Genomic DNA, 16,884 nt, shown 5'->3' with positions numbered 1-16,884 from the left:
AAACAAGATCTAAATTTGTTACGTAGCCCAAATGAAATCTTTATGAGTTGACATCATTGAACTAGGCCCTGTATCCACAATTAAACTCCTTGCAATCATTTAGATGGGTCAATGAAATAGTCTGGTAATTTTGTCTAACTAGAGTGAAATTATGTGTTGGTGGTTTAGATGGAGTGCTGGGGAGAAGGAGGAAATGAAAAAACCCAAAGAAATGTAATGACATACTCAGAGTAAATGCAGTGAAAGGATCAGCCACACATGAAACTAGTTAAGTCTGGAAAAGGCCAACACCATTTTAGTTCATACAAATCATATTTGCAAATCAACCACGAAGGAACGTGCATGTTATGGAAGGGACACTGAAGGATTATGAAAGCTTATTCATGAAGTATATGTTTTACCTGAAGGTTTGACTCTGTCAAAAAAATACCCAGTGCAATTACTGCGTCTCTGCGACGTTCATCCAGCTGAAAGTTGCCATGGAAGTCTACAGGGGACATGCATAACAACTTTTCCACCTGCAAGAAAAAGCTTATTCAATCTTCTCACTTGCAACAAATTGCACAGAGCACCAAAATTAAGCTGACATTCTCAAGTACAGGGCATGCACAAGTTTCCTTCTGCCCAGAGTTAGAATTACAGCGCTTAAGAAAAAATTGGATGGAGACATGGATAGGGTGGATTTAGTGGGATATGGACCAAACGCAAACAGGTGGGACTTGCGTGATGAAGGGCTCAAGCCCGAAATTGTGTTTTTTTTTACTTTCTACCGATGCTTAGCGCTTCTCTACTATTTTCGAGTACTACACTAGACCCTAACATCTGCAGATGTTCCCGACCGCTTCGGAAACAAGTTATCCATTGTACTAAGGTTCGTGAAGGATTAATACTGGAAATGAATACCCAATTTCCCTTCAAAACAATGGGACCTTTTACGTCCACCTGACGTGAAAGATGGCACCTCCACCAGTGCTGCACACCATCAGCCGACACCTTGGTGCCCGTCTCTGAAAAGGGCTTGAAGCCAGAATGGTCCGATTCGGAGACAAAAGACCAGCACTGATCAAATCCATTGACTGGTGGAGAAACTAATCGGGAGTAAGCATCGGCACAAGCCTCGGGTTCCGGGGCTTAGACCGTCGCCAGCCTCCCGAGTCAGGCCTAGGCGGCCCGCCGCCCGCAAAGTCCTTCGCCGGAGGTGAACACTCACCTTCTCGATGGGAGCCGGCTTCTGTGCGGCCAGCGACCGGGCCAAACTCAGCACGGTGTTCAAGTAGAAGCCCCGGCCGGCCCCCTTCCCCGGCATGTCCACCATGTTGACTGCCAGCCACTGCCAACCAATCAGCAGCAGCCGGCCGGCGGGACGGAGCGCCGAAGACGGCAAACCTCACAATGGGCTCTGCTGGAGTGGGAGGAGCAAAGGCTGAACTCGAAACGGATCCGTGCTGACAGTGGCTAAAGAATTAATCAGGAAATACGAGGGTCTGAGGAATTGATGAGCGGGAATTAAGAAACTGATCACAGATTGAATGAGTTGAGGAATTAATCGCACCAATAGGTCAAGGCACCGACCAGTGCTCAAAGCTGAAATTCGGCCGTAATACCAACTGTAATTGACAGAGCTGGGGCGTCTAACAGATATCCAAGAGACTGAGAGATAATAACCGTAAAGCAGAAGAGCTGAAATATTTGGGCTTTAAAAGTGTACATTGAGCCGAATCGTAAAACAAAATGTTGAACAAAACGCACAGGAACCGGAGTTGATCCGGGAAAAAAAAGAGCAATTAATCAGAATTCAGGGGAGCTGAGATGTTGGTATGTTGAACATGATCATAACTTAAACGAATCTGGATTTGACTGGGGATCAAAAGAAGTTGGATTTTTTTCAGAGAACAGTTCTCATCAGATCAGTCAGCACTGAAATAGATCTTCCGGATGCAATTATTCAATTTCTCGAGAATTGTTTAATATTTCATAAGTCATGAACCGCAGATATTAAAATTATAATTTAAGATACTAAAAATCCAGAGTTTTGAGGTGACGATATATATTAAACCATGTAATCAGATTTCAGAGGAATTGGAAGCCCTGTGATAATGCAGACTGCCAGTATCAATCATGGCCACCGCCATGACGTAGTCAGTCAGTAGCGAAGTGACGTCTGCTAGAAGAGGCGGGACATTGAAGGTGTCAGGTGACTTGGTCCCGTGACCGCTGGCCTTTCGATGGTGTCCGTTTGTTGCTGAGTACAGGTGGTAGTGGACGGAATATGTCAGCCTACCCGAATTGGCACAATCCCTTCGCCGATGACGACGAAGGGGAGGAGAATGAGGGCGGACGATTCGGCGGGCCGCAAGCCGGCGGAGCGCTCCCGGAAGGGAACTGGAGCGACGCTGCCGAGCGCCAGCGCTACCTGAGGCAGCAGGTGCTGAGCAGCGCACAGCGGGCAGTGCAGAGCAGCAGCCGCAGCGTCGCCCTCGTCTACGAGTCGGAGCAAGTGGGAGTCGACACCGCCGAGGTGAGTGAAACAGGAAAGTCTGGAGCGCTGCTGCGATTCCAGTAAAAGCACATCCTGGAAGAACTCAGCAGGTCTTGCAACATCCAAAGTAGGACCTCTGTGAGTCTCTCACTGCTCCCTATCTGCACTCTTTGTTCTCATGCTCTCCTGCCATGTACTCACCCAGACTAGCTTCCATGGCAACTTGTCCTTCCTGGCTATTTGTCTCTGCAGCCACCTGGTGTTTCCCTTGGACTCGTTGTGCCTCCTTACCTCAAGTTCTGTCCTTCCCTCCTCCTTTTCCCTCTTTCTTTAACAGAGCCAAAAAGCAACCCCCCTCCCCAATCAATTCTTACCTGTCCACTTATCAAATTTACACCATTTGACAGTACTCGTTCCCCCTCCCTTCTTACCTTTTCTCAACTTTTTAATCTTGTTGCCTGTCTGTTTTATTTATACTGTACCATGAAGGCCTGAAATGTCCTTTTTCTATCTTTTTTTGGTTTTAATATATACAAAATGTATAGGAACATATCTTTGGCTTGGCTTCGCGGACGAAGATTTATGGAGGGGGTAAAAAGTCCACGTCAGCTGCAGGCTCGTTTGTGGCTGACAAGTCCGATGCGGGACAGGCAGACACGATTGCAGCGGTTGCAGGGGAAAATTGGTGGGTTGGGGTTGGGTGTTGGGTTTTTCCTCCTTTGCCTTTTGTCAGTGAGGTAGGCTCTGCGGTCTTCTTCAAAGGAGGTTGCTGCCCGCCAAACTGTGAGGCGCCAAGATGCACGGTTTGAGGCGATATCAGCCCACTGGCGGTGGTCAATGTGGCAGGCACCAAGAGATTTCTTTAGGCAGTCCTTGTACCTTTTCTTTGGTGCACCTCTGTCACGGTGGCCAGTGGAGAGCTCGCCATATAACACGATCTTGGGAAGGCGATGGTCCTCTATTCTGGAGACGTGACCCATCCAGCGCAGCTGGATCTTCAGCAGCGTGGACTCGATGCTGTCGACCTCTGCCATCTCGAGTACTTCGACGTTAGGGGTGTAAGCGCTCCAATGGATGTTGAGGATGGAGCGGAGACAACGCTGGTGGAAGCGTTCTAGGAGCCGTAGGTGGTGCCGGTAGAGGACCCATGATTCGGAGCCGAACAGGAGTGTGGGTATGACAACGGCTCTGTATACGCTTATCTTTGTGAGGTTCAACCAGTTTACCTATCTCGGCTGCACCATTTCATCAGATGCAAGGATCGACAATGAGATAGACAACAGACTCGCCAAGGCAAATAGCGCCTTTGGAAGACTACACAAATAGGAACATATAGTAATAAAGCTAATATGGAGTAATGAAAAACAAGGAACATATAATGTCATTAAATGGAAAAAAAAATAAAAGGAAACTAATAATCAAACCCCACCCTATGAGGGTTGCTGGCCAAGTTGAGGAGTCTACTAATAACTAAGGTCATTTTTTTTTAAAAAAAAAGCATAGATAAATAATCTACAATTTTGGAAAAGAAAGTTAAGATTCATTGCAGTCATAGAATGCTTTTTTTCTAGAGAAAGACGGGCTATCACATCGGACAACCATGGAGTATGAGAGGAACAGCATTTTCCATCTTGACAAAATGTCTCTTCGAGCAATGAGGGAAGCAAAATCCACTAGATGGGATTGTGAAAAAGTCAGCATTAAATCCATTGGCCCACTCACTCCAAAAATAGCAATGAAAGGGCGAGGAGTTGAATTAATATTAAGAGCTAATGATAAAGTGCAAAATACCCCTTGCCAAAAAAAGTCCCTTCCTCAGTTTTGCGTTTTCCGCATTTAGAGGTAAAATTTTCTAAATTTTATCCTAACTATACTTTAGAAAAGTGTGCTTAATGGACTACCTTAAATTGAATTAATGAGTGCCTAGCATAAAGAGATGAGTGTGTAGCGGCAGCTACAGCAAAATGACTCTCAGCCACCACATTGGATGCTCTCAACGACTGTTTTATTCAAATCCCGCACGCGCCCCTTTAAGGGCAGCGTGAGCGGTGATGTAACGGCTGACTGCAGCGCGCACTGGACTGGAAACACAAGGCAAGGAGGATTCCCGACGGCGACGTCTTCTCATTGGCTGCCCCGCCACACAGTTATACAAGTGGGACCGGTTCGCCATGAGAGAGTGTGCTGCCCCCCCAGAACCGGCTTACCTGTCCTGCCGCTTGGGCGGACGACCTCGGCGTTTTGACTTAGTCGTTTGAACCAGTCGTGAGAGGTCTAAGTGTGCTGCCTTTAGGAGGTCTACTGTAAACAGTTTTTGTTTTGGCCCCAGTATCTAATAAAAGTCTTGCTGGACCACTGGAGGACTTTGTATGGGCCCTCAATGGATGCTGCAAAGGTGCAGTGCGCTGAACAAAAACGAATTCCGCTGAGTCCAACTCTTTGGGAAGACAGGATGGTCGGGCGCTGTGATGCATATAGGAGGAGGTGGGGCTAACAAGGCGAGCTTGGTGTGGAGGTCCTCCAAAAGGTTCGGGTGCTTGCTCTTAGAGTTGGATTTCGGGCCGAAGAACTCACCAGGCAATGAGGGTGGCGCGCCATACACCAGCTCTGTGGATGATGCCCGGTAGATCCTCCTTGGGTGCTGTTCTGATGCAGAGGAAGACCCAGGGTAGTTCGTCTGCCCAGCCGGGGCCGGTGAGGTGAGCCATGAGGGCTGACTTCAGGTGGTGGTGAAATCTCTCCACCAGGCCATTTGCTTGCGGGTGATAAGCCATGGTGTGATGGAGTTTAACCCCCAGTAGGTTCGCCAATTGAGTCACTGGTGATGTGCGCCGGAACTCCGAACCTGGCGATCCAGTGAGCGACCAAGTTCCTGGCGCACGTCTCAGCGGAAGACTTGTTGATGGGAATGACTTCTGGCCATCCAGTGGTCCAGTCGACGACAGTAAGCAGGTAGCGTGCCTCCCTGGACACCGCAAGGGGCCCACAATGTTGGAACCTTTTGACTACCGGGTCAAACTGCTGAATCGGGGCCTGTGTATGCCGGTGGACCTTGGAGGCCTGGCACTGACTGCAGATCCTCATCATCTCAGCTACCTCCTTCTTGAGCCCGTGCCACATGAAGCGTCCACCACCATTCGCACCGATGCCTTCACTGAGGGGTGTGCTAGATCGTGGTCCATGCTGAAGGCCCGCGATCTCCACTGCGGCAGGGCTACCATGTGCGGTGAACCGGTGGAGATGTCGCAGAGCAGTGTATCCGGGCTGTTTGGCAACTGGATGTCCTGGAGGGAGAGTCCTGAAATAGCAGTACAGAGGGCTTGCATCTCCACGTCTTCCCTCTGCGCCTGCACCAGTTAGGTGTAGTTGAGGCCTGGGGGTGAAGGTGTTGATTGCTGGTCAGGAAAGCACGTCCGCCACGATGTTGTCTCTACCTGCCCTGTGCCGGATGTCGGTGGTGAACTCAGACACATCGGAGAGATGGCATTGCTGGTGGACCAACCACGGATCTTTGGCCATCACGAGGGCCTGCATGAGAGGCTTGTGGTCTGTGAACACAGTGAATGGGCTGCCCTCCAGGAAGTACCAGAAATGCCGGATGGCTAGGTACAGTGCCAGGAGCTCCCAGTCGAAAGCACTGTACTTGAGCTCCAGCGGTCGAAGGTCCCTGCTAAAGAAGGCCAGCGGGCACCACTGTCTGTCAGCCCACTGCTCAAGTACGCCCCCAATGGCTGAGGCGTCTACTGAGAGAGTGGTGTGTGCCTCCGGGCGTGGTTGAACAAATAAGGTGGCACTGGCCAGTGCGTCCTTTCTTGCTGCGAGAGCACCCTCTTCCTCTTCTGACCAAACCAGGACTTTGTCCTTGGAGGCAATCAATGAGACAGCGGCCACATGATGTGGGTGGCGCTGGAGATGAATCAATGATAAAAATTCACCATATAAAGATAAAAGTTCACCATATCCCTTGAGGGTGGTGGGTTTGGAGAACGGCCACACGGCCAAGACTTTTTCTGGCGCCGGGGCGGCTCCTGTTGCCGAGATGGTGTGTCACAGGAACTGCAGTGTCTGCTTGCTGAACTGGCACTTGGCCACGTTGACTGTGGGGCCGAATTCCACCAGGCAGGCAAAAAGAGTGCGGAGGTGGGCCTTGTGCTCCTCATGGTCAGGACTGGCTATAAGGATGTCATCCAGGTATATAAACAAAATCCAAATTCCTGCCCAATGCATCTACGAGGTGCTGAAAAGTCTGGGCCGCGTTTTTAAGTCCGACGGGCAAGCAGAAGAATTCGAACAGGACAAATGGGGTGATGATCACCGGCTTACCAATGTCCTTGGGGTGGACTGGAATTTGATGATAGCCCCAAACCAAGTCGACTTTAGAGAAGACCTGGGCGCCGTGGAGGTTGGCTGTAAAGGCCTGGATGTGAGGGATTGGGTACCTGTCCGACGTAGTCACGTCGTTCAGGCGCCAATAATCCCCACAGGGTCGGGAGCCTCCGGAAAATTTGGGGACCATGTGAAGAGGGAATTCCCAGGTCCTGTCAGAGCGGTGGACAATACCAAACTCCTGCAGGCGAGAGAACTCATCCTTGGCTAACTGCAGCTTCTCAGGCGGAGATTGTCTGGCTTTGGCAAACAGCGGGGGGCCTTGCATGGAGATATGGTGGTAGACCCCATGCTGGGGCAAGGCGGCGGTGAAATGCGGCTACAGGATGGAGGGGAACTCGTCGAGAATACTGGAATACTCGTCCCTGGGAGCAGTGATGGCGGCTATTTTGGGCTAGCAGGCATCCGTGGCATAGAGGCGAGGCGTACCAAGTGGAATGTGCGGGCGTTATCCAGTCTTTTGCCCTTCAAGTCTACCAGAAGGCCATGTGCTCTGACGAAGTCAGCCCCCAACAGCGCAGTACCCACTGAGGCCAGCACGAACTTCCATCAGAATATATCTTTCCCAATCTGGGTCTGCGCCCTGTGGGTGCCGAAAGTTTTGATGGCGGAACTATTGGCTGCCCACAGGGTGGGACCACGAGCTCTGGTGCGGGTCTCAAGGGTGGTTGGGGGCTAGACGCTCAGTTCTGCTCCAGTGTCCACAAGGAAACGCCGGCTGGTGGACTTATCGGTCACATGCAAGAGGCTGTTCGTATGGCCAGCCGTCACAGCCATCAACGGTGGCTGTCCGAGTCGTTTCCCTGGTAGGTACAGGGTTGCCTGTACTTACGAGTTTGTGCCCCCCCCCCCCCCCCCGGCGTTGATAATAGAAGCAACAGGTGGGGTGGTGCTCCTCTGGCTTGTGCTGGGGGGTGTGGTGCTGTGACCGGCTGGCTCCTGGATGGGTGACTTGGTTGAGGGCGGCTTCGTTCTCTCTCTTGGTGCACCAGTGGGTGTCCGCTCGGGCTGCGACTCGCCGTGGATCAGTAAAGTCTTCGTCCGCAAGCAGGAGCTGAATGTCTTTGGGCATCTGCTCCAGGAAGATCTGGCGGAACAAGAAACCGGGCTTGTGATCTTCCGCCTGCGCCAGCATTTCATCCATGAGGGCTGATGGCGTTTGGTTTCCCAACCCTTCCAGATGCAGGAGTCTGGAGGCACACTGTGCCCAGAAGGAGATTTTTGAAGGCAGGGTATTTACCCTCAGCTGGTGGGTTGTGGATGAGATTGTCCACCTTGGCTGCCGTCTCCTTGTCTAGCACGCTCACAACGTGGTAAAACATTGTGGCGTGTGCGGAAATGTTCCTGAGGTGAAACTGCGCCTCCGCCTGCCAAAGCCACTTACACGGGCGATGGGTCCAGAAAGGGGGTAGTTTCACAATGACGGCGTTGATCTCAGCGGGAACCAAGTTGGGAGACCAGAAAAATATCTGGACTCGTCGCAGTCACCAATGTAGTGGCACCTACAGCAAAGAGACTCACAACCACTACGTTGGATGCTCTCAACGACTGTTTTATTCAAATCCCGCATGCGCCTCTTTAAGGGCAGCGTGAGCTCGGCCCCTGTGTGAGAGGTGACATTATAATGGCTGCCTGCAGCGCGCACTGGGCTGGAAACACAAGGCAGGGAGACCCCCGACAGTGCCCACTACGCAGTGGTTCGCATGAGAGAGAGTGTCGACTCAAGTGAACATTTTTCAAAATAAAATCCCATGTAGTTTCAGCAAATGGCTGTTGAAACTATCCCTAGATCTTGAGCAGTTCATAAAGGGCAGAAAGCAATCCTTTATGATTCTGTTTTAAATTATATACTTCCCAAATAAGGTTAAAATCCTGTGGTAACCTCAACATTAAAGAATTTAACAAGCTCCTTATCTGTAAATAATGAGAAAAATTATGTTTAGATATTTTAAATTTAATAGATAATTCTTCAAAAGTTTTGGGCAATGTATACATCTAGAAAAGATTGGATACCCAAGCTTAACCACTGAGTATAAGCAATATCTTGGACAAAAGGTAGAATAAAGGAATTGTGCAGAATCGGGCTAATCAATTTTTTAAAAACTGGTAAACAAAATGTTTTCTAAATTGAAATCAGATTCTCAGTGTCTCTACCAAAGTGTGGAAGCCAAAGAGGCAAGGGTGCTCCAAGTATCGAAATGAAAGCGTCCAAGCGTATATTCCAGCTTGTTAGGTTTCATTGGTAGTGAAGGACAAAGGTTGGAATGAGAGTCAGCTTGAGAATTAAAGTGGCAGGAAATGGGAAGCTCCGGATTGGCCTTGTTTGGGTTCTCTCGTGTCAAGAAGGCCACATGGTGAACACTGCAGTACACCAGATTGGAAGATATGCAAGTGAATTACTGCTTCATCTGAAACGGAGTAAGTGGACTAATGCATCCTAACCTGGACACATCCTGTAGACTTGTTACTAATCATGCCAGCCTACACAAAGAAGCCACAGCTCCCATCAATCTACTTGACAAGATGATCCTTAACAATATGGATCTTGTCCTGTCTGTCTCTCTTGCCACTTTTTCTGTAGCTTGAGGCTACCTTGTTTATCGAAAGGGTCTTTGACCAGAATTGTTAATTTTGTATGGGTGTGGTGTGTCGTGCACATTGTCAGCATTTTCTGCTTTTAATACAAGACCAGCTTCTGCATTCATTGACTTTACAAATAGTAGGTGTAGGACAGTCAACTGCTTGTCAGTTGTGATATTCAATCAGATGGTGGTACTAATCCCATGTCCTTTGAATCCCTTGATATATATATATTTTTAATAGGCCTTGGTCCATCAAGTCATAGGGTTATGTGGCATGGAAATAGGCTTATTGGCCCAAATTGCTCATGCTGGTCACAACATCCCACCTGCACTTGTCCCACTGGCCTGATTTTTGGCCCAGACACCTCCAAATCTATCCTATCCATGACGATCCAAATTTTTCTTGATTTGCAATAATACCTGCCTCAACTACCTTAGCTGGCAGGCCACTGTGTTTAAAAAATGAAACGGTCACCCTTTGATTCTTATTAAATTTCTTCCCTTTCACCTTAAACCCATGTGGCCTGGTTACCAGCTACCATCTTTCCCTGTGCACTTGCTCCTTCAATATTATTGATTCTGTTAGTTTCAATAACAAGAAATATCAGATTTGTCAAACCCAATTTTTTTTTTCTAAATTCATCAATCATTCATTGATAGATTTCACTATTTTCCCCACCTTGTCAAACTAATTTTATTTCCATATTCTCATTATCCCTCAAATCATGGGGTCAATTTGCCTCCTCTCAATCAAGGGGAGTATCTTAGAATCTATAGGATTTTGTAATGATGGTGCACTCACAATTTCCAAAGCTCCTATCTTGAACCCTTGAGGGTACGTGCTGGTATATTTTGGGGGTATATTGGCATTCACTCTTAATTTCTCCAAGCTTTTTAAAACTATAACTAATTTATTTCCAATCATTTATTCTTGATTTTGTTCACAACTATTTTGAGGTTTTCTTCAGTGAAGACAGAAAATGTTTTATTTCTTATTTACCCCCATTTGCTCCTGTCTGTGAAGGCCCCATGGTACTTTTGCTAAACTGGTGAGAGGCAGGGCCGATTCCATGTTTTTCTCTCTCCCACCCCTTTCCCCACTCTGCAATCATCTCCTTTGATCACTTCCCTAAGGGTCCTTAACCAAAGCTTAACTGGACATTTGACGAAGAAAGTGATGGAATTGCTCACCAAGTATCTGCAGAGAGAGAATTTTGGTCACATATTCAGACCTCAGCTGGTTTGGGTGAAACTAGCTTTTAAGGTGCAGGGACCTTTGATTGGAACAAAAATGAGAAGTCTTGAGGTCTTGGAGATAAGGTGAGAATGTTGCTGACTGAACCACAATGTGTCCTATGAGATTAATTTGTATCTGATATTTATAAACTTAAAAATAACTACTCCAGAAAGTAGAGCTTACTACAAGGAGTATGGCACTGGCATGTTTATGGGAGCAAAAGGGCAAGAGTTTGGCAAGGTGAGGTGAGTACATGCTCAAATGAATTGTCAGTGATGCAACTAGTTGAGCTGAATGGCCTGTTTGTTTTGTAAATTTAGTCTAGTTTTGAGACTGAGTACCCTGAAACTTGTCAGTACAGAAAGTGAAGGCTGACTAAGATATTAAACAACATTTTAAAGAGTGGATAAAATGTCTTCTCATTTGAAGAGAATTCAAAATTGAGAGTTGATTGTGACAATTGCTACTGAATAAATGAGACATTTAGGGTTCTTTGTGGCTGGACAGATATTCAAAGAAGCTAGACAAATTGCTGACAGAAAGGAATTGTGGGTTATTTTGATATGGTCCGATATGACCAGTTAACCTTCAGAATGTTTGTGAAAGTAAGCCTATTTAAACCAACAATGATGAATTCTTTAGATTTAAAGGGAGCTAAGTATTGCCTGTGGAAGCTTTTGATATTCATGCTTAAAGTGCTCCCTTCCATGAAATTCTCAGCTATATTTTGCAAATTACCTATCTCACTGATTTATCTAGGCACTTCTAATTCTTTTACAGGATTTCCCATCTTGAATCGTGAGTATTTTTTATAATCGTTTCAACTATGTGGCATTCTTCATGTATTCTATAACTACTTATTCTCTCTAATCCAGTGGTTCACAACATCTTTCGGTCTTGCACCCACCTGGCTTCTGGCCTAACATGCCGTGGAAAATGATGGCAATGACTGAGCAATATTTTCAAGTCTAAGGCAGCTCTGTAAGAAACGTCTTTTAACGTTTTAAAAGACCCACATGAGTACACACTTGGACCCACCAGTGGGCCATGGTCTACTGGTTGTGAAGCACTCTTTCATCCTTGTGAGCCTGCAGTTAAATCTATTTCCAGCTGCTTGGCTGAAAATGTTGACATTTTTATTTTGAGTAAATTTGATTACTTGAAACTGGACAGGAGCTTGTGGGCTCAGGATTCAAAATGTAAATGAGGGAGGTTATGAATGAATTGCTAGTCTAGGTTGCCTTGAAAGTGTTTCCCAAACTCGAGTCTTCCACTTCCAGCCAAGTAAGTTACCTCCCAAGCCTCTCCCAATTCTGCCATCTGTTTCGACAACATTGCTCAACCCATTGTAAAATGTGCAGCAACTTTTGAGTCTTTTGCAGTTCATTAGATGTTTCAAGGCCAGATTTTTGGAGGCAGGGTGGGGAATCGAGCTGTTTTTATCTCTTTACTGAACATGCAGTTTATTGCAGTGGATCAGTAAGAGGGGAAAAACATTGGGTGTTTGTGGGACTAATTCTTTCTTTGGCTTGGCTTCGCGGACGAAGATTTATGGAGGGGGTAAATGTCCACGTCAGCTGCAGGCTCGTTTGTGGCTGACAAGTCCGATGCGGGACAGGCAGACGCAGTTGCAGCGGTTGCAGGGGAAAATTGGTTGGTTGGGGTTGGGTGTTGGGTTTTTCCTCCTTTGCCTTTTGTCAGTGAGGTGGGCTCTGCGGTCTTCTTCAAAGGAGGTTGCTGCCCGCCGAACTGTGAGGCGCCAAGATGCACGGTTTGAGGCAATATCAGCCCACTGGCGGTGGTCAATGTGGCAGGCACCAAGAGATTTCTTTAGGCAGTCCTTGTACCTTTTCTTTGGTGCACCTCTGTCACGGTGGCCAGTGGAGAGCTCGCCATATAACACGATCTTGGGAAGGCGATGGTCCTCCATTCTGGAGACGTGACCCACCCAGCGCAGCTGGATCTTCAGCAGCGTGGACTCGATGCTGTCGACCTCTGCCATCTCGAGTACTTCGACGTTAGGGATGAAAGCGCTCCAATGAATATTGAGGATGGAGCGGAGACAACGCTGGTGGAAGCGTTCTAGGAGCCGTAGGTGATGCCGGTAGAGGACCCATGATTTGGAGCCGAACAGGAGTGTGGGTATGACAACGGCTCTGTATACGCTTATCTTTGTGAGGTTTTTCAGTTGGTTGTTTTTCCAGACTCTTTTGTGTAGTCTTCCAAAGGCACTATTTGCCTTGGCGAGTCTGTTGTCTATCTCGTTGTCGATCCTTGCATCTGATGAAATGGTGCAGCCAAGATAGGTAAACTGGTTGATCGTTTTGAGTTTTGTGTGCCCAATGGAGATGAAACACCAGTGCAGAATTAATGAGCCAAATAGTTCATTTATGCTCTTGAACTGTTTAAAAACTTCAAATGCTGTAAATATAAATAGTATTGAAGCTTGGATAATGATGAAACTAATTATGTGCAGGTAAAAATTATTTCATTTGTAGTGGCGTGTAATTTAACTACAACAGCTTCCCTCTTCATAGTACATTAAGAAGCAGTTAATGGTACCGAGATCTTGAACCGACAACAAAGCTGCACTTACCCATCCAATTAGTGTTTTTAACATGCTTACACAATGAATTGCATATTTAAAATCAATGTAGTGCCATGCCATTCAGCTCAGCAATTTATTGTTTACTTATCAATTCAATCTCATACACCTATCCTGTTTCTGTAGCCCCTTTTCCACTGGCAGTGTCCCAAGATAGTGTGGTTTCCACTTGGCCACACTGCTTTTCCACTGAACACACTCCTTAGGGGTCGGAGAGTCTACCTTTGAATGGGATGGATGGAAATCGTCCTTTTTCCACTAATTTAATCAGTACTCCAGCTGATGCTGGAGATATTAGTAGGGGTTAGGGTGTGATTTGATTGTTTTCCTTTTGCACTGAACCCTGTCCCAGTTAACTCCCTGTTAATCCTGGAGCAAGGAGCCAGTGGAAAGGAGCTAATAAAGTACTTTATTTTCTGTCAACCAATTAATATATTAAATGTTGATATTGGGCACACAACCATACTCAGTGTAGAATATTTGAAAAGCAGAAGCAAAGGGCTGAAATGAGCAATTTCTGAAACTGGGACACTTCTGTAGCAAAATGCAGAGGACTGCTATATTTCAGATGACTTTTCTGCTGTTGCTCAATTATCTTTGCAGTGGTTGGAAGGAACATTGCTAAGATTTTTTTTGCTGAAACAACTGAGCTCCTCCATCATTGCTTTTTTGGCTTCAGATTCCAGCATCTGGAGCCTTGTGTTTCCAGGAGGCATTGTTTTTACTGACATTGAGTGACTTTGTCCATTTGCCATAGTCTTGCTGAAATTCTGTTGATTGAAAATTTGAAACTCTCTCTCACCCTGTAACCAACCACATTGTTGATGTACATTGCATGAATAACTCATGAAAAGTGACCAACATTTCTTCAAAACAAATTTATTTAACTCTTTTTCCTACTAACTAACTTTAAATCCAATTTGGTATTCTTGCCATTTTGTTTCCTTAGTTTCTCAACTGGACTTGTTTGCATTCATGGTTGTATCAGGTTGCACTTTGAAAACCCACTTGCCAATAAAACATAACGGGTGCTACATGGACTATCTTCAAATACAGTTGGACAGTCACTTAATATAATGGCTAAATTAGAGGAACCACACTATCCTTCAAAGTCTTACCAAAGTCAATAACATGTCAACTTCGCCACGATTCCAGTTGGCTGCCCATCTAACACTCGTGCTTGCCTTGCAGTTCTTCCATTGACTTAGTTCTTTATTCTACAACCAAAGTGCTACATACTATTTGCCTTTCTTCTGCTTGCACTGAAATGGCTGCAGGAAGCAAATTTGGGAAGCAAGAAATGCCAACAAATCTGACTATAGAGACTATCACTGAGGAACTGAATCAGCATAGACAGGCGATAACCAACGATCTTAAGTCTTGAGTCAGATTAACACTAACTTGACCAAGTCCAAAACTAACTAAAGAACATGATGAATGTTTGAAAGCTGTTGAACAGGAATTGAATAACTTAACTGAACTTTTTGATGATCTGGAAAATGCATGCTCTTGATTAAGTGACAGTAATTTGAAACTTTCGACGATCTGGAAGATAGGAACAGATGACATAATTAATCTATCCTGGGCTTAGCTGAATCTACAGAAAGTCGGCAACTTACAAAATTATTTTCAGAGTTGCTTTATGAGGTCTTTGGGAATGAGCTTCTTTCATCTCCAGTGATTGATAGAGCTCATCACTCTTTATTATCTATGTCTGCTCCCGAGCAGAGACTGCATTCTTTGACTACATCGTTATCAAATGGAGTCTTTGATTCGTAAAGCATATTGAATAGGGACACTGGAATATCACAATCAACATATCAGAATTGTAGAAGATTATGGTCCTGAAATCATGAAGTAATGTCAGAACTGTATAAACGTGGTTTAAAACCTTCCCTGCTATATCCTGCACGTCTCTGCATTACACTTTCTAATACTCAATTTGAAATGCTCTGCTTAAGAGGCTAGGAGCTACCTGGAAGATCTTACTACTACATCTACTTGAAGATTGAAGGTTTTCCAACAATTATTACGTAACATTTGTTGGTCTGGTATTAGTTGGTTCTTTTTGCCAGGGCAATTTTCCTTTTATTCTCTGGGATATTAAATTTACTAGGGTTGTATTTATGTAAGTATTTTTTTCTTTCTCCTCCTTTTATTTGTCATTGAATTATTACTAGAAAGATACTAAGAAATAAATATTCATTTCTTTTTCAGTTATATTGGCCCAATTTTACTTCAATAGTATTTCTATTAAATTTTTTTAATTAATTTTCATTAGGGAAAAAAACATGAAATTTTAAAGTATTCATTGTTTTGATGATGTCATAATAAAATTGTGAAAAGATGTCTGTATTTACATTTGCAGCAATGGAGCTAATGTCAAAAGATCCAGCTGGGAGAATTAATTGAGTGTGTAGTGGTTTGCTTTGATAGGTTGTTGCTAAATCTTTTAACAGCTGACTGGGTTTGGGAATGGAAGGTGATGGGGGGAGGTTGTGGGGTTTTTTTCCTTTCAAGATTTTTATGACTTTAGGAATATGTTTAAACTTTGTATAATTTTTTATTTACAACACATCATCAGTTCATATTTTTACTTCAATGCTGTCAGTTAGTGGATAGATGTTAGTTGTACTAATCAATCTACATTAATTATGGACAATTCTATTAATGGAATGTAAAAGGTATAAATCGCCTGGTCAAGAGAAATAAAGTATTTTCACATTTTAAACAGCTTAAAGCTACTATAGTATTTTTACAAGAAATGCATATTTGTAGTTGTGATAATTTCTGTTTTATGACAAAGTGGAGAGGGCACATTTTCATCCCTCCTTTCAGGCTAAAGCTGGGGGAGGGGGGGGGTCGATGCTTATTAAGCAAAACATTCTTTTTGTCCATCACAAGTTCTTTATCATCTACAAATGGTAGATATATCATTATTTCAGGGAAATTGAATATTAAAATGGTAGCTTTTGCTAATATTTATGTCCCTAATGTAGATGATATAGGGCTTTTTGAACTGTTTTCTTCCTTACAGGATTAGAGTTTATATTCTCTTGTACTTGAAGATTTTAATTGTTGGCTAGACCCTGCTTTGGATAGTATCTCTTGAATCTGCCACAATGAGTAAATCTGCCTCTTTAATTTATTATTTTTTTTATTGATTATGGCATTCCTGAAGTTTGACATTTGCTTTATATAGTATGCATGTTAATCAAACTTATTCGCAAATTGATTCTTTTCTTATTGATAATCATCTGATCCCACTGCCTTGTTCCTGTAGTTATCAAACTATTAATAATATCAGATCATTCCCTGTTATGTTATCTATGACTTGGCTTTCCTCAGATAAAAAAGACATTGGCATTTCAATTCGAGTTTACTATCATATAATGGCTGTGAAATTTATGGAGAAGCAGATAACCTTTTTCTTTGATACAAACAATTCATCAGAAACTCCCAGTCAGATTGGTATTTTTTTTGGGCTGAAGGTTGTCGTAGGTTGCAAAACTATATAGACAGGTTGCACAGTTGGGTGGGAAAGTGTCAGATGGAGGTCAATCCAGATAAGTGTGAGGTAATGCATTCTTGAAGG

General features: G+C 44.8%; 2 protein-coding genes across 5 annotated transcripts in view; one reads left to right on the top strand and one right to left on the bottom strand.

The window, feature by feature from the left end:
- The window catches only part of pi4kab (phosphatidylinositol 4-kinase, catalytic, alpha b), a 162,684-nt gene extending 161,338 nt beyond the window's left edge, over window positions 1–1,346 (bottom strand). For 3 of the 4 annotated variants that reach the window (XM_069932623.1, XM_069932624.1, XM_069932625.1), the window contains exons 1-2: window positions 1,211–1,344; window positions 402–518 (exon numbers count right to left, since the gene is read on the bottom strand). In XM_069932623.1, coding sequence (XP_069788724.1) covers window positions 402–518; window positions 1,211–1,315 — 222 coding nt within the window. In that variant the 5' untranslated portion in view covers window positions 1,316–1,344. Of the gene's footprint in view, window positions 1–401; window positions 519–1,210 lie in introns of all 4 variants that reach the window. The other variant, XM_069932626.1, reaches the window with a different exon arrangement.
- snap29 (synaptosome associated protein 29) overlaps window positions 1,011–16,884 on the top strand; it is a 32,688-nt gene continuing 16,814 nt past the window's right edge. Inside the window, exon 1 of the mRNA XM_069932631.1 lies at window positions 1,011–2,518. Coding sequence (XP_069788732.1) covers window positions 2,270–2,518 — 249 coding nt within the window. The 5' untranslated portion in view covers window positions 1,011–2,269. The remainder of the gene's footprint in view (window positions 2,519–16,884) is intronic.

This window comes from Narcine bancroftii, chromosome 4, assembly GCF_036971445.1.
Source record: "Narcine bancroftii isolate sNarBan1 chromosome 4, sNarBan1.hap1, whole genome shotgun sequence".
NCBI classification, from domain to species: domain Eukaryota; kingdom Metazoa; phylum Chordata; class Chondrichthyes; order Torpediniformes; family Narcinidae; genus Narcine; species Narcine bancroftii.
The sequence above is the reverse complement of the archived record's forward strand: the minus strand, read 5'-3'. Positions and strand labels throughout refer to the sequence as shown.